The sequence below is a fragment of the Ictidomys tridecemlineatus genome, chromosome 4 (genome assembly GCF_052094955.1).
Source record: "Ictidomys tridecemlineatus isolate mIctTri1 chromosome 4, mIctTri1.hap1, whole genome shotgun sequence".
Lineage (NCBI taxonomy): Eukaryota > Metazoa > Chordata > Mammalia > Rodentia > Sciuridae > Ictidomys > Ictidomys tridecemlineatus.
In genome coordinates this window covers 157,796,613-157,815,160 of record NC_135480.1, presented here as the reverse complement: position 1 = coordinate 157,815,160, position 18,548 = coordinate 157,796,613, and the positions used below count along the sequence as shown (strand labels likewise).

Genomic DNA, 18,548 nt, shown 5'->3' with positions numbered 1-18,548 from the left:
AAAGTTTAGCAGTAGGTATATCTATTGGTATGACTTGAGTTTGTTTTAATTTTAATTTTACTTCATCTATATTTTTTATTTTTCTACAATAGTGATTACTTGTATTTTTTAAAAAAGGAGAAAATAAAAATTGATATCCTTTAATTATCGATTCGTTAACCAGACCACTCAGTCTACTACTATGTGATACAAATTAGTTACAAAGCAATATATAAGTACATTCTCATTTATGTAACTAAATTATATATATTACTTCTAACCATTTGAAATTGCTGTCATGTGTCTGTTTTTCACTTTAAAATCAGCAATTTCAAATGGTTCATTGTAATATTTTTATTTTAAAAAATAAATTCTAAAATATTAGTAGTATTCTGTGAGGGTTTTTTTCCTTCCTTAAGGGCATCTATATTTCCCTCTTAAATTCATTTATATTTACTTCTTTTAGATTTTAATATTTTCCAATTTTTCCAAAAATTAAATCCCAGTTTCAATATTACAGGCAGGAGACCTTGAGTAAGTCAACTGCCTTCAAAAACAATAATTATAATAGTCCTATTTCCCAAAGTTAGTTTTAGAATGAAATATAAGATAGGCCTCGGGCTGGGGCTCAGTGGTAGAGCACTTGCCTAGCACGCTTGAGGCACTGGGTTCAATCCCCAGCATTACATTAAAAAACTAAATAAACAAAATAAAGGTATTGTGTTCATCTACAACCAAAAATATTTTTTTAAAAATTATGCCCTCTTCAACAATTCTGCCTTCCTTTATTTATTAAAAAAATAAAATAATTCATGCAGGGACAATGACACAGATTCTGGCACATGTGTGCTATGCATCTATATAATGTGATAATCAGGAACTTCCTAGATCTTTCACTTACTAATGGTAGTCCTAGTTATATAACCTCTCTGTATCTCAGTTTTCTTATCAACAAAATGGAAATAACTCCACGGTTTTTGTGGTGTTCACATGACATAATAAAGATTTAATATAGCATTCTTGCCAAACAGGAATTTCTCAATAAATTTTGGCTATTTTATTATTAGTAGTGATGGTATTTAAGTATTAGAATAAACATACATCGTTTGTTTAATTAGTTATTTACCAATTCTGAATTAATATTAGTTATATACCAACTCTGAGTTATATATCAATCCTAAGTTGACTGATTGCATTACTAGTATAATACCTGAAATAGAGGCAATATTATTTTTATTTTCCAGGATTTAGTTCCATCCTAGTATGTATAACCTCACTAGCAAAAAATCCTCAAGTAGTAAAATTAAAAACAAGAATTCTCCTATACTTTATAACCAACATTTCCAAAAAAAAACCCAAAATACTGCAGTCCTAAATCTAGTAATGAAATTCTCTAAACAACAAGTCATAGATTATAACTTCCCTTTTCCTTCTAAATACAATTGCCAAGAATATATGACAACGAGAACAAATCTTTCTAACCAAATCTCCCTCCTATCCAAATGTGCATTTACTATATAAGAATTAGAGAGACCTAGATTCAAACCCTCCAGAATCCAAAAGATATGTGGAGTTTCCAAAGTCCAGGAGGCACAAAACAAGAATAGGAAAAGAACAAGAAGAAACAAGGAAGATAAAATAAACAAAATAAAAATTAATGTTGGAAAAATCTCCACTTTGTTTTCAACCAGCCAGTAAAGCCTACTTTCACATTTTCAATACATCTGAATGTATGTTTATAACTGAGGATGAAATGAGAGTTCATTCATCCCATTCTTATAAGCTCTTATACAATAAAATTTCACACCTTTGGACCTAGTCCCTATTCAGGGGGTATACATGAATCCCCCCTAAGATCCAAATAGGAAATAAGCCTTCTGGGAGAGATGCTCTCCTACCTTAACAGCTTCTCCCAAAGTTTGGTTTTTGTCAGCTTCCTCACTGGAGTGCAATTCAAGTCTGTAATTCAGCTCCTGTAGTTGTTGTGCCTGTTCATTCAAAAGCATTTGTGCCTGCTGCTCCCGAAGCAATGCATTATTTAGTTCTTCACATGCACTTTCAAATTTCTCATGGGTGATCAATTTCTTTTAAAAGAGAGGAAAAAATCAGTTACAATCTAACTGCACTGTTATATCATTTTATCTTCAGAACTATATTTGTTAACATAATATAATGCAAACATTTCTAAGTATTCAATGCAAGAAAAAAATATAATTTGTTTTTATTAATTTCATAAGATAAAAATATAGTTGGTTTTTAAAGCACAGAGTCATACTTCCAAAGTAAGCATTTTTAGTAAAAAAAAAATAAAATAAAAAAGGTTCAAAAACATTCCAAATTCTGAATTAACCCATAATGCCCAGTTTAAATCTTAATACATAAACACTTTTTATAAAGATTATGATTATGGGACTTAAAAACTTTAACCAATTCCTAGGCTTTCAAATGATAATCTGAAAATACGTGTTTAGTGTTAGCTTTCAGATTTCCCCAAATGTTCTTGACAAGTTCTCACCAGATCATACATCCCCCACTGCCACTCCCATTCACACTATCATACTGTCTTTTTTTATTTTCCTTACAGCAACTGTCATTACCAGATTAACCACACTTTTTAAAAATTGCCTAGCCATACCCTGTCACCAACCACACATACAAGGATGTACTTCCACTGAGCTTTCTCAACCAATACACAAAAGAGGGCCTGGGCTAAGCAAGTGCTTGTCATTATTTGTTGAATGAAAAAATATTCATATACAAACATCTGCCAATGAAATTATATGTCATAAGATACAACATGATTTTTTACAACATCATAACTACTTTGGAGGGCAGTGCTGTAAAATAAACTAGTGACAGTCCCACACAGGGGTCACCCCTGAAGGCACTTGAGGTCCAGGGCAAGACACACTTGATTATCTTCTGTTCAAAACATTTAAACAAGCAACTAGCTACAACAAATAGGAGACATCTTCGATCTTGAAGTACAAATGAGAATGTTTCATAAAGGGAAGGTAATAGGCAATGTAGTTGGAAAACAAGAGGAATAACATGCAGTCCACTTAGTCACACTAAGTAAACTTATACATTTATTTAAATGTACAACTTTATCATTGTTAAAAAGGATTTGAAGTAGATTAACATAACTAACCATAAATGTAAAGTAATTTGAACTTTAAAAAAATCTAGAAAGGGAGAGCAGAATAAGATCTTATTAAATCTATGCACCCAGAATGTAGGATTATTACAGTTGAATGTAGACTTTATATCTAACTTTTCTGATGACAGAAAAAAATAGAAATGTACAGAACTAGAAATGCTAGAACTGAATTTGAGAGTATATAGAATGGGCCCTTCTATATTATAATATGTAGCAAACCAGTTTTGTTTTTAAAGCAATTGACTTTTACTTCCTTCTTCAATGATATATAAAATGCATTCATCACCACTGATGAAATTTTAGAAGGGGAAATTAAAGTATAAAATAGATGCCTAATACTTTGCATAAGTTAATATAAAGTAATGAGAATGCAGACAAAGAATAAGGGAAAGTTGTCTTGTTTCCTGGAGTCACCTAGTAAAAGTTTATCTATATATCACTGATACTTCTTTGGTGTTTAGATCTTACAAAACACTCATCTTTTCATTCCCTCTTAACCTCTGGCTTACTTCTCCATATTATCCTAATACAACCAAACTCTGCTTCACTACATCAGTCCTCACAGCCTTCTCTCAGCACTCTACCTCTATACTACTTTTGTAAATTATTTATTATTTATATATGACAGCAAAATGTATCACAATTTTTATTTTTCATATCTCTTGTTGTATACAATTTGTGTCTTCATACATGTACTTTGAATAATAATGTCCATCACATTCCACCATCATTTTACCGCCATGCCCCCTCCCTTTCCCTCCCACCCCTTTGCCCTATCTAGAGTTCCTCTATTCCTCCCATGCTCCCCCTTCCTACCCCACTATGAATCAGCCTCCCTGTATCAGAGAAAACATTTGGCATTTGGTTTTTTAGGATTGGCTAACTTCACTTACCACTATCTTCTCCAACACCATCCATTTACCTGCAAATGCCATGATTTTATTCTTTTATTGCTGAGTAATATTCTATTGTGTATATAAGCCACATTTTTTAATCCATTCATCTACTGAAGGGCATCTAGGTTAGTTCTACAGTTTAGCTATTGTGAATTATGCTGTTATAAACATTAATGTGGCCGTGTCCCTGTAGTATGCTGTTTTTAAGTCCTTTGGGTATAGACCGAGGAAGGGGATAGCTGGGTCAAATGGTGGTTCTATTCCCAATTTTCCAAGAAAACTCCAGACTGTTTTCCATATTGGCTGCACCAATTTGTAGTCCCACCAGCAGTGTATCATGTGGGATTAGGCCACAATTTCCTTAACAAGACTCCTCTGGCACAGAATTAAAATCAAGAATCAATAAATGGGATGGACTCAAACTAAAAAGTTTCTTCTCAGCAAAAGAAACAATCTGTGAGGTGAACAGAGAGCCAATATCTTGGGAGCAAATCTTTACCTCTCACACATCAGGCAGAGCACTAATCTCTAGGGTATATAAAGAACTCAAAAAGCTAAGCACCAAAAGAATGTCAATCAATAAGTGGGCCAAGGACCTGAACAGATACTTCTCAGAAGATGATATGCAATTAATTAACAAATATATGAAAAAAATGTTCATCATCACTAGCAATTAGAGAAATGCAAATCAAAACTACTCCAAGATTTCATCTCACTCCAGTCAGAATGGCAGCTATTAAGAATACAACCAACAGGGGCTGAGGTTAACATGGCTCAGCAGTAGAGTGCTCTCCTGGCACATGTGAGGCACTGTGTTCAATCCTCAGCATCACATAAAAATAGAAACAAATAAAAATAAAGGTAATGTGTCCAACTACAACTTTAAAATATATATTTTTTTAAAAAAAAGAATACAAACAACAATAAGTGTTGGCGAAGATGTGGGGGAAAAGGTCCACTCTATCTACTTTTTAACATTCCTCTGTTTTCCAAGTCTTGAGAATAGGTATTTTTTTATCTCTTCCTTCTTTTATTTCTCGTGTTGTTTTAAATTATCCCTTCTTATCATCAAATCATTCTGTCCTTCTCAATCCACTTGACCTCTATAAATCATGATCCCCACTATTTTGCAAGATTTCCTTTATGTTAACAGAATGTGTTTTTTCTTCCCACTCCTCCAAAAATTTTTATTTACCTAAAAAAAAAAAAAACAGCTAATTTTAGCCTGTGCCTTACCCATCCATCATTCTCACAAACTCAATTCTGTTTACAATTCTGGAATTAAACAGGATTAAACAAATACTGTAATGTAGAATAAGAAAAATATTAGGTGTAAAAGGAATTTTAAGGCACTAATAAACAAAACAAAACAACAACAAAAAACTTGAAAATTTAGCTGTTAAAGAACAACTGCCAATAGATGAACATAGTATTCCAAAACAACAAAAGCTCTGAATAGCTTTTGGCAGGCAGGATGTTTCCTTTTAGACCAACTGTAAAGAAGCTATTTCTTTCTTTCTTTTTTCTTTTTTTTAAATATACTTAGCCTGAAATCAGTGAAAGACAAGTGGTTGCAACCACACTCCCCAATTTTTTTTAGAAAAAAATACCATCTTTTTCCATCTATGTTTTTTGGTGGTTTTGTGTTTTGGGTTTTTTTTAGTTTTAGATGGACACAATATCTTTTATTTTATTTCTATGTGGTGCTGAGAATCGAACCCAGTGCTTCACACATGCTAGGCAAGCACGTTACCACTTGAGCCACATCCTCAGCCTAATGTTTTTAATAAAATAATTATTTGTTTATACAGTTAGTATAAATGTTAACCATTATAGTGAAATGGTCAAAAGCATAAATTTAGGAGCCAGACTACCCAGGTTCAAATCCTAACATTTCCATTCCCTATGTGACTTTAGCCAAGTGGCTTAGCTGTTCTGTGACCCATACTCTTCATCTGTAAAATATGGATAAATAATAGTATTTAACTATTAAGTTATAGGAGATTATTATGGGGATGAAGTGAATCAACAACTGTAAAACAATTAAGGTCAGTGCCTGATACATGATCTTAAATGTTACAAATCATTACTTTATTACTTAAAATAGTATGCCAAAAATATAAAAATTATAGACTTCATTCCTTCAATTATTACATTAATTAAACCTTTTATTCCTACACTTCAGAGGAAGCAATTCACATTAAACATTTCCTGAAACATATTCTTAGGCTTTGCTGAAAGTCAATTAATTAGAAGAAAAACCTTACAAGAAGATTCTGTCACCTCCCACCAAATTTTCTTCAAATTCTAATCTTTTTCTACAGATTCTGGAAATTGAGCCCTGATTACTAATCAAAAATAAAATGTTGCTAGGCACAGTGGCACATGCCTGTAATCCCAGCAGTTTGGGAAGCTGAGGCAATAGTATCACAAGTTCAAAGCCAGCCTTAGTGTGGCCCTAAGCAACTCAGTGAGACTCTGTCTCAAAAAAAAAAAAATGAGCTGAGGATGTGGGTCAGTGGTTAAGTATCCCTATGTTCAGTTCCTGGTATCAAAAATAAAATAAGGTGGAGGGAGGAAGATGGTGGTGAAGGGAGTGCATCACCCCAGTGCGCCGCGTCACTGAGCGGGAGAAAGACGAGGTGAAATGGCGGAAGGCTATCTTGTTGGGAATTTCCAGTGAAATTGAGGTGCTCCAGAATCTAGTGGACGGATTTCCATCACGCGAGGTTCGGCTGCGGGAGCTCGATTTCTCAGCACGGAGGATCACATTGCCTGATCGAGATCGCCCCGCGGCTGGAGTCCGCGGCGCGCGCTGGGAAGCGGTGAGGTGCCAGAGCGGGGGATGCAGCGATACGGATTCAGGGGGCTCCCGCCAGTGGTACAATGGCCGCGCTTTGTGCTGAGTTCCGGCTTTGAGACAGGAGAGAAGCGGTCCAGTTCAGTTCCTGACACCGGTCCAACCACGGAGGAGGACAGCAGCCGCCATCTTGGAGAACTGACGTAATCATCCCTGTTTTCTACTGATCTCAGCTCATCCAGCTACGGAACAGGTGATTTCAGGCTGGTATTTACCTACGTTTCGCAGACAGATAGCACAGGCTCGGGACTGGAGAACCTGTGGAGAATACTCCTGGGGGCTCGTTCCGGGCAAGGTGTGCTCCGGGCTCTGAGCGGCCGGATTCTGGTTCCCGGGGCTAACTTGGCCCAGGGCTGGGGAACCTGCGGAGACTGCCTGTGGAGACCAGCTCCAAGTGGAGCGTGCACTGAGCTTGGGGCGACTGGGTTCCGACTCCCAGAACAGTTTTGGCCTAGGGCTGGGGAACCCGTGGGGGTCGCTCCTTGGAGCCAGCCCCCAGCGGAGAGTGTGTCGGGATCGGAGAGGCCGGGTTCTGTCTCCCGAAGCTGCTTTGGCCCAGGGCTGGGGAACCTGCGGTGACTGCTTCTTGGTCCGGGTCCTGCTGGGTGCTGCGGGGGCCGGGGGGGCAGAGTGGAGCTACCGCCTGCACCCAGAGCAGGCCAAGTGACCCGCCGGCGTGGTATCACGACACCCCAACTGCAGCTGGGGCCGAAGAGAGTAGCCGCCCACGCCTATATAGAAGCAGCGATCCCACAGCACGGTAGCCAAGTAACTTCATTTGGAGTAGGGGCTGTGCAGAGCTACCGTCTGAGCCTGCAGGGTAGGCAGACCTGCGATCCACTGGCAAGACAGGCCTGGTAGCCTGCCAGCGTGGTGGACACATAGCACCGAGGCAGTCACGTCACACTGGTTAGAGTGGGGGTGGAGCAGGGCCGCCGCCCGGTTCCGGAGGGGGCTCAGCGACCCGTTGAAGAGGTAGTCAGGTACCCCCATTGGGAGTGGGGGCTGTGCAGAACTGCGACCCACCGGCCTAGAGGCCTGCCAGCGTGGTAGACACGTCACACCAATTGGAGTGGGGACCGAGCAGAGCCGCCGCCCACATACGGATCAGGACCAACGACCCCAGGACATGGTAGTTTCATCACCACAATTGGAGTGGGGGCAGAGCAGAGCCGCCACCTGCGCCTGCAGGGGGTGCAGACCTGTGACCGACCAGCGTGGTAGACAGACCACCCTAATTAGAGAAAGAGACAGCCACTACCCACCCTGAAAGGGAGACTTCCCAACTATACGAGAGCAATATAAATAAATAGGGGGTAAATTTCAAAAACACAACAGTTTCACCAAGCAGAAAGAAATGCGAGCAGTATGAAAAGACAAGGAAAGAAAGGACCACAAGCAATGCAGGTCAACTCAACTTTAGAAGAGGTAATAGCTGCAACAGATGGAATGTCAGATAAAGAGTTCAGGATATACATGCTTCAGATGATCTGGAGTCTCAAGGAAGACATGAGACAGCAAAATCAGACAATGAAAGATCACATTGGCAAGGAACTACATAAACAAATCCAGGAAGTAAAAGATCAATTTCACAGGGAGATAGAGGTAATAAAAAACAAACAAATAGAAATCCTAGAAATGCAGGAAGCAATAAACCAACTTAAAAACTCAATTGAGAATACTACCAGCAGAGTAGATCACTTAGAAGATAGAACATCAGACAATGAAGACAAAGTATTTCAACTGGAAAAGAACATAGACAGCTCAGCAAGTCTGCTAAGAAACCATGAGCAGAACATCCAAGAATTATGGGATAATATTAAAAGACCAAACTTAAGAGTCATTGGGACACAGGAAGGCACAGAGCTCCAAACCAAAGGAATAAACAATCTATTCAGTGAAATAATATGAGAAAACTTACCAGACTTGAAGAATGAGACAGAATTCCAAATCCTAGAAGCCTACAGGACGCCGAATGTGCAAAATCATAAGAGATCCACACCTAGACACATTATAATGAAGATGTCCAACATACAGAATAAGGAGAGAATTTTAAAAGCTACAAGAGAAAAAAAGCAGATTACATTTAGGGGTAAACCAATCAGGATAACAGTTGATCTCTCAACACAGACTCTGAAAGCTAGAAGATCCTGGAATAACATATTTCAAACACTGAAAGAAAATGGGTTCCAACTAAGAATCATGTATCCGGCGAAATTAAGCTTCAGGATAGAAGATGAAATTAAAACCTTCCACGATAAACAAAAGTTAAGAGAATTCGCAGTTAGAAAACCATCTCTTCAAAAAATCCTTGGCAAAACATTACAGGAAGAGGAAATGGAAACTAACATTGAAAACCAACAGTGGGAGGTAGGACAGTAAAGGGGGGAAAGTAATCAAAGAGGAAAACAAATCAGGTTTAGTAACATTAATAAACAAATATGGCTGGAAGAACAAACCATATCTCAATAATAACCCTAAATGTTAATAGCTTAAACTCACCAATTAAGAGACACAGGCTAGCAGAATGAATCACAAAACAAGACCCAACAATATGCTGCCTACAGGAGACTCATCTGATAGGAAAAGATATACATAGACTGAAGGTGAAAGGTTGAAAAAATCATACCACTCATATGAACTGCGGAAACAAGCAGGAGTGTCCATACTCATATCTAATAAAATAGATTTCAAGCCAAAGTTAATCAAAAGGGATAAAGAAGGACACTGCATACTGCTCAAGGGAACCATACACCAACAAGACATAACAATCATAAATATATATGCCCCAAATAATGGTGCAGCTATGTTCATCAAGCAAACTCTTCTCAAGTTCAAGAGTCTAATAGACCACCATACAATAATCATGGGAGACTTCAACACACCTCTCTCACCACTAGACAGATCTTCCAAACAAAAGTTAAATAAGGAAACTATAGAACTCAATCACACAATTAACAACCTAGACTTAATTGACATATATAGACTATACCACCCAAAATCAAGTAGTTACACTTTTTTCTCAGCAGCACACGGAACCTTCTCAAAAATAGACCATATATTAGGTCACAGGGCAACTCTTAGACAATATAAAGGAGTAGAGATAATACCATGCATCTTATCTGATCATAATGGAATGAAACTGAAAATCAATGATAAAAGAAGGAAGGAAAAATCAAGCATCACTTGGAGAATGAACAATAGGTTACTGAATGATCAATGGGTTTTAGAAGACATCAAGGAGGAAATTAAAAACTTCTTAGAGTTAAATGAAAACACAGACAAAACATATCGGAATCTATGGGACACATTGAAAGCAGTTCTAAGAGGAAAATTCATTGCTTGGAGTTCATTCCTCAAAAAAAGAAAAAACCAACAAATAAATGATCTCATACTTCATCTCAAAATCCTAGAAAAAGAAGAACAAAACAACAGCAAAAGAAGTAGAAGGCAAGAAATAATTAAAATCAGAGCTGAAATTAATGAAATCGAAACAAAAGAAACAATTGAAAAAATTGACAAAACGAAAAGTTGGTTCTTTGAAAAAATAAATAAAATCGACAGACCCTTAGCCATGCTAACGAAGAGAAGAAGAGAGAGAACCCAAATTACTAGCATACGGGATGAAAAAGGCAATATCACAACAGACACTTCAGAAATACAGAAGATAATCAGAAATTATTTTGAATCCTTATACTCCAATAAAATAGAAGATAGTGAAGGCATAGATAAATTCCTTAAGTCTTATGATCTGCCCAGATTGAGTCAGGAGGATATAGACAACCTAAACAGACCAATAACAATAGAGGAAATAGAAGAAACCATCAAAAGACTACCAACTAAGAAAAGCCCAGGACCGGATGGGTATACAGCAGAGTTTTACAAAACCTTTAAAGAGGAACTAACACCAATACTTTTCAAGCTATTTCAGAAAATAGAAAAAGAGGGAGAACTTCCAAATACATTCTACAAGGCCAACATCACCCTGATGCCTAAACTAGACAAAGACACTTCAAAGAAAGAAAACTACAGACCAATATCTCTAATGAACCTAGACGCAAAAATCCTCAATAAAATTCTGGCGAATCGGATTCAAACACATATCAAAAAAATTATACACCATGATCAAGTAGGATTCATCCCTGGGATGAAAGGCTGGTTCAATATACGGAAATCAATAAATGTTATTCACCACATCAATAGACTTAAAAATAAGAACCATATGATCATCTCAATAGATGCAGAAAAAGCATTCGACAAAGTACAGCATCTCTTTATGTTCAAAACTCTAGAAAAATTAGGGATAACAGGATCATACCTCAACATTGTAAAAGCAACCTATGATAAGCCACAGGCCAGCATCATTCTGAATGGAGAAAAATTGAAGGCATTCCCTCTAAGATCTGGTACAAGACAGGGATGCCCTCTCTCACCACTTCTGTTCAACATAGTCCTCGAAACACTGGCCAGAGCAATTAGACAGACGAAAGAAATTAAAGGCATAAAAATAGGAAAAGAAGAACTTAAATTATCACTATTTGCAGATGATATGATTCTATACCTAGCAGACCCAAAAGGGTCTACAAAGAAGCTATTAGAGCTAATAAATGAATTCAGCAAAGTGGCAGGATATAAGATCAACACGCATAAATCAAAGGCATTCCTGTATATCAGCGACAAATCCTCTGAAACGGAAATGAGGACAACTACTCCATTCACAATATCCCCCAAAAAAATAAAATACTTGGGAATCAACCTAACAAAAGAGGTGAAAGATTTATATAATGAAAATTACAGAACCCTAAAGAAAGATATAGAAGAAGACCTTAGAAGATGGAAAAATATACCCTGCTCATGGATAGGCAGAACTAACATCATCAAAATGGCGATATTACCAAAAGTTCTCTATAAGTTCAATGCAATGCCAATCAAAATCCCAACAGCAATTCTTGTAGAAATAGATAAAACAATCATGAAATTCATATGGAATAATAAAAGACCCAGAGTAGCAAAAATAATGCTAAGCAGGAAGTGTGAATCTGGCGGTATTGCGATACCAGACTTCAAACTATACTACAGAGCAATAGTAACAAAAACAGCATGGTACTGATACCAAAACAGGCGGGTGGATCAATGGTACAGAATAGAGGACACAGTAACCAATCCACAAAACTACAACTATCTTATATTTGATAAGGGAGCTAAAAGCATGCAATGGAGGAAGGATAGCATCTTCAACAAATGGTGCTGGGAAAACTGGAAATCCATTTGCATCAAAATGAATCTGAATCCCTTTGCACAAAAGTTAACTCAAAATGGATCAAGGAGCTTGATATTAAATCAGAGACACGGATCTGACAGAAGAAAAAGTTGGCTATGATCTACATACTGTGGGGTCGGGCTCCAAATTCCTCAATAGGACACCCATAGTGCAAGAGTTAACAAATAGAATCAACAAATGGGACTTACTCAAATTAAAAAGTTTTTTCTCAGCAAAAGAAAAAATAAGAGAGATAAACAGGGAGCCTACATCCTGGGAACAAATCTTTACTCCACACACTTCAGATAGAGCCCTAATATTCAGAGTATACAAAGAACTCAAAAAATTAGACAATAAGATAACAAATAACCCAATCAATAAATGGGCCAAGGACCTGAACAGACACTTCTCAGAGGAGGACATACAATCAATCAATAAGTACATGAAAAAATGCTCACCATCTCTAGCAGTCAGAGAAATGCAAATCAAAACCACCCTAAGATACCATCTCACTCCTGTAAGATTGGCAGCCATTAGGAAGTCAAACAACAACAAGTGCTGGAGAGGATGCGGGGAAAAATGGTACACTTGTTCATTGTTGGTGAGACTGCAAATTGGTGCAGCCAATTTGGAAAGCAGTATGGAGATTTCTTGGAAAGCTGGGAATGGAACCACCATTTGACCCAGCTATTCCCTTCTGGGTCTATTCCCTAAAGACCTAAAAAGAGCATGCTACAGGGACACTGCTACATCGATGTTCATAGCAGCACAATTCACCATAGCAAGATTGTGGAACCAACCTAGATGCCCTTCAATAGATGAATGGATAAAAAAAAATGTGGCATTTATACACAATGGAGTATTACTCTGCATTAAAAAATGACAAAATCATAGAATTTGGAGGGAAATGGATGGCATTAGAGCAGATTATGCTAAGTGAAGCTAGCCAATCTTTAAAAAACAAATGCCAAATGACTCCTTTGATATAAGGGGAGTAACCAAGGACAGGGTAGGGACGAAGAGCTTGAGAAGAAGATTAACATTAAACAGGGATGAGAGGTGGGAGGGAAAGGGAGTGAGAAGGGAAATCGAATGGAAATGGAAGGTGATCCTCAGGGTTATACAAAATTACATATAAGAGGAAAGGAGGGGTAAGACAAGATAACACAAGTGGAAGAAATGAATTACAGTAGAAGGGGTAGCGAGAGAAAAGGGGAGGGGAGAGGAAGGGAGGGGAGGGGGGATAGTAGAGAATAGGACAGACAGCAAAATACATCAGACACTAGAATGGCAATATGTCAATCAATGGAAGGGTAACTGATGTGATACAGCAATCTGTATACGGGGTAAAATTGGGAGTTCATAACCCACTTGAATCAAACTGTGAAATATGATATATTAAGAACTATGTAATGTTTTGAACGACCAACAATAAAAAAAAAGAAATTGAAAAAAAATAAATAAAATAAAATAAAATGTTAACTTGTCAAAGAGAAGTTGCTAAATTGTTTTCTCAATACATAAATAAGAACCAAGAAATAAAATTATATTCAATATCTACAATGCTTCATACATATTATACAACATACCTAAAAATGTCTTCCAATTTTCAAGAAAGCCTCTATCATCTAAACCTAAATTTAGCTGACTATGTTCTAAATCTCAAATTGCATCAATGACTGTCTCTATCCATTTTGACAGTCTATCTCAAGATTTCAAATTTCATCTGTATATATGATTGGAAGTAAATCAAAAGAAAGTAGATATACACTTCAAAACAACTGGCTTTAATTTTTATTAGTGTACTTTAATTATACAGAGTAATGGGTTTCATTAAAGAACTGGTTTTTAAAAGCATTAAGAGCTCTTTACTATTTAAGTACAATGGTAAAATATTAGAAAAATTGCATGTCTATGAATAGGGGAATAGAAAAATTTTGATACAGAAAATTTTTCAGATAGAATAACATTCAGTTATCTAAAATAAAATTAATAATGGCTCAGGAAAATACCATATCATTAATTTTTGCTTATTAATATAAATCAGGATGCAAATTGTACATACAACATTTCTATACTAACTATCCACAAAGGCATACATACACACAAAGAAAAGCATGGTGAACACAAAGCATCCACATTTCAATAGTGATTGGTGCTGAAAGGGTAAAATTAGAGTGACTAAAACTTTCTTCTTAAACATGTTTCTTTTGTGTTTTTTGTTTGTTTGTTTGTTTGTTTGTTTGTTTGGTTGGTTGGTTGGTTGGTTGGGTTTCTTGTTTTTGTTTTTTGTTTTGTTTTGTTTTGTTTTTTGGTACCTGGAATTGCACTCAGGGGCACTCGGCCACATCCTCAGCCCTATTTTATATTTTATTTAGAGAGAGGGTACCACTGAGATGCTTAGCACAAGGCTGGCTTTGAACTTGTGATCTTCCTACCTTGGCCTCCCAAACTCGCTGGGATTACAGGCCTGCAACACTGCGCCTGACTTAAACATGTTTCTTGATTGTCATTTATAATTATCATGTTTTACTTTTGAATTGGAAAAATGGTGAAGCAGCTCATACTTTTTTTTTCTTTTATGAGCAAAAAACTAAGAAAATAAGTGGAAAAATGTGGTATCTTTAATAAGACAGATGATTAAAAGAAAACTATGACTTAATTCATGATTACTTATCTCTCCAAATTCATAAGAACCCTCTACCCTTTGAAAGTATAACTATTTGGAGTAATAATTAATATTAGAAATTTATACTAAAAAATAGGATTAATAATCAAACTACTACTTGCCACTGCCTCTGTTGCTACAAATGTTAAAACTGTGAATTCCAAATTAACTGAAAGATACATTTTAAAAGTATGTTTAAACAGAAGTTATGCTTACAAACTTGGGTGCTCCAAAGAAAGAAGTACTAAAAGAAGCTCATTGCTAGGTTTAAGAACAAATTTCACATTCGTATTTGTATTAGTTGTCGTCAGTTATGCAACCATTTTGAAGTTTTGAGGTAATCTTTTAACTGTTTATATGCATTAAAAACAGCACCATAGCAGCTCTAACAGGCAAATAACTAACTCAACTATAAATAGAATATGTGAATATCTGTATTTTTATTATGTTTCATCCATTTCATACATATTTTCATCTTGATCTAATGTTATTTGTCACACAGCCTTTCTTTCTCAATTATATATACTACAAATCCTTATGGCAAGTTAGACAAATTGAATATTTATTTGGAAAAGTAACTTGATTTCATACTAAATAATCTAATTCATTCAAAATACTCAATATAAGGTGAAAAGAGAGGAAATCTCCTCCCCAAATATTAGGCTCCTTAATTGGAGGCATTTTAAAAGGAAAGTTCTGTGGAGAAAAGAAATCTATTAATGAGACTTTGAATTATTTTTTTAATATGTATTTTTCAGTTTTCGGTGGACACAACATCTTTATTTTATTTTATGTGGTGCTGAGGATCAAACCCAGAGCCCTGTGCATGCCAGGCAAGCGTGTTACCACTTGAGCCACATCCCCAGCCCCAAGACTTTGAATTATTTTTAAAAAACAAACAATAAAGGGGGGAAAAAGACATAGAGATAGAGATAAAACCAAAATCAGTTTTCTAAATCCTATATACTTACAGAGTGCTTAAATTCATTTAACTGCATTTGGAGACCCTGGGCTTTGTCAAGCTCCTTTTTCATTTCATTCACATTGCGTTTGAATTCTGTGACCTCCATGCGCAGAGAACGGCGTTCCACTTCTGCTGCATGTAGTCTTTGTGTAAATCCAAATATTTGCTTTTGTAAAGATGCTGTGCTTTTCTGTTATTAAAAAAGAGCAATTTTACAAGCAGTAACTACCAATTTACTAACAAATCAATAGCATGAACCATTTTACTAAATTAAATGTAATTTAGATTATACAAAACAAAATACTTAGCTATTGCTGAAACTTAGAGGCGAAAGCCTCACTTTACATGTGTCCAATAATTTGGCTTATATGAAATGAATACCTAAAGAAATTATCTAGATGGCTAGAAAACTGAATTGACAGTTATTGGGTCTGATACAAATCTGTGGCACTGTGCATACAGAGAACAGTGTATTTAGAACTCATGCCAGGACTTTTCAGAAGTACTTATGTTTTTTTGTTGTTTTTTTTAATATTTATTTTTTAGTTTTAGGTGGACACAATATCTTCATTTTATTTTTATGTGGTGCTGAGAATCGAACCAGTGCCTCACGCGTGCTAGGCAAGCATGCTACCACTTGAGCCATATCCCCAGCCCAGTACTTATGTTTTTAATTAGAGCTTTATAGTTATACATAGTAGTCAGGTTCATTCTGACAAATTCATTCTCATGAAATTCGATTTCAGTACGTGATACCCCACATTTTCCCTCCCATCCTCCCTTCATTCCCTTTCCTCTACTCTATTGCACTTTCTTTTGCTCATTTATTTATTTTTATTTGATTTATTTATTGAATTAAAAGTTTACATGAAACCTAAAGACAATCTAAATACATTATATACAAATAATTTAAACCATAAATGAGTCTGATTTTAAATTAAATCTACAGTCCTAAAGTCAGTGTTAAATGACATACCATAATGGGCACATGGCCACGCAAACCATATTTCAAGGCCAATGTGTTTATTTTGTGAAGTCCACGGGCCAACCTCTGAACCAGGGAATCTTTTTCTACATATGATATACTCCTGCCATTATGCAGAGGTATACTTTCCATTGCCAGACTAATTTTATCCATGAGTTTTGCAAAAGAATTTTTCGCTGTACCTATGAGTAAATGTCCACAAATTCTGGAATTTGGATCTTCAAAGAAAAAAAGAAAGGAAAAAAAAAAGCACAGTATTCAATTAAATTACATATGTACCATAATGGGAACATGGCCATTAATCACAATATGAAAAAATAATATTTTTAATAGTAATTCATTCAAAGTCACCTCACACATTCATTTTCTCCATGAAAAGATGTACACAGAAAATAGCTTACCTACTCAAGAATATATGCATGTATTTATAGTATGTCATTTGCATGGAACACTCTGACACTAAAAATTCATTGCTCTTTTCTTTCTTTTAAAACCTTACATAAAACCATTTTCTATTTACAGCTACTACAGCTTGTTACCATAATGCCACACTATTTATATTCTTGGACAAGAAAATATAATTTGCCTTATTCCAAGGCAATTAAAATTTTAGAACTACAATTACTTATTTCCCCACAGGATTTCGGTAATCATCCCTCTCATATAATGGACTTGAGGTCCCAGCATATCCAACATGGCCTGCTTACTGCTAGATTCATCAGGTCTGTAATTAATAATTGTGTTTAATGTTGATAAATAAAATTGTCAGTGCTCTTTCCTCTAATTGGTATTCCAGATAATGGTTAATAGGTTTATTTATGCCTTCATAAAAGTCGTGTAATTTAGTTTTCCCTCTGCTAGGCAGGTCTTAATCTGTCATTACTTGTCTTTGACACTATCAGTATAAAATGACAAGCATGGAGAGATTATTTATATTCAGTAGTATACCATTCTACATTTCAAGAGTCTCTGCTATTGGGGTTAATTTAAATCATGTCTTTACACCATAAGCATAAAAAGAAAATTTAGCCAGTTTTACCCAATAAAAACATCTTTTTTAATTATTGGATTCTGTATGCTTCAATACTAAAGGGCAACACTGACCGAGATGGTAACTGATCAATGATTCTCTATGGCAAAAAGAACTGCCTCATAGAGACCCTATATTCTCAACTTTGAGCTTTAGTCCATTTCACTTATTCCTCGAAGCATAAAAGATAATTTTTAAAATTTATGTAGCAGACAAAATTTGAAAAGCACATTTCTGTAGGGTTATAGAATTTTAAAAGTAAAAATATTTTCACAATCAAGAGCCTTAAGTGGGCTGGGAATATAGCTCATACTTGCCTTGCATGTGTGAGGTACTGGGTTCAATTCTCAGCACCACATATAAATAAAAAATAAATGTCAACTGACAACTAAGAAAAATATTTTTAAAAACCAGAGCCTTAAAAGCAAAATCAACTATGATTAAATTTTAATGAGTAATGTTTTTTTTACTACATCACAGAATGTGTTTGTGTAGACAGTGACCACTCTGAAAAGTTAAATGAAATGATAATATAATTCTACAAGACATTCTTCTGAATTTTTAAGAAGTGGGAAACAGAAATAAACTCTAAGTTCCTGACTCTCAAGTGAATTACAGTAAGAGTACTAAATAATTTATGAATTAATAAGTAAGAAATGTTTTTACAAAATAGTTCACATTGTACAGTATGGAATACAATTAATTATATATTAAATAAAGAAAATACCCTCTAGTGACACAGTTGT

General features: G+C 35.8%; 1 protein-coding gene across 3 annotated transcripts in view; it reads right to left on the bottom strand.

Moving 5' to 3' along the window:
• The window catches only part of Ccdc171 (coiled-coil domain containing 171), a 378,035-nt gene that overhangs the window by 150,760 nt on the left and 208,727 nt on the right, over window positions 1–18,548 (bottom strand). For all 3 annotated transcript variants that reach the window (XM_078047666.1, XM_078047667.1, XM_078047665.1), the window contains 3 exons: window positions 16,764–16,990; window positions 15,795–15,977; window positions 1,878–2,063 (listed from right to left, as the gene is read on the bottom strand). In XM_078047666.1, coding sequence (XP_077903792.1) covers window positions 1,878–2,063; window positions 15,795–15,977; window positions 16,764–16,990 — 596 coding nt within the window. The remainder of the gene's footprint in view (window positions 1–1,877; window positions 2,064–15,794; window positions 15,978–16,763; window positions 16,991–18,548) is intronic.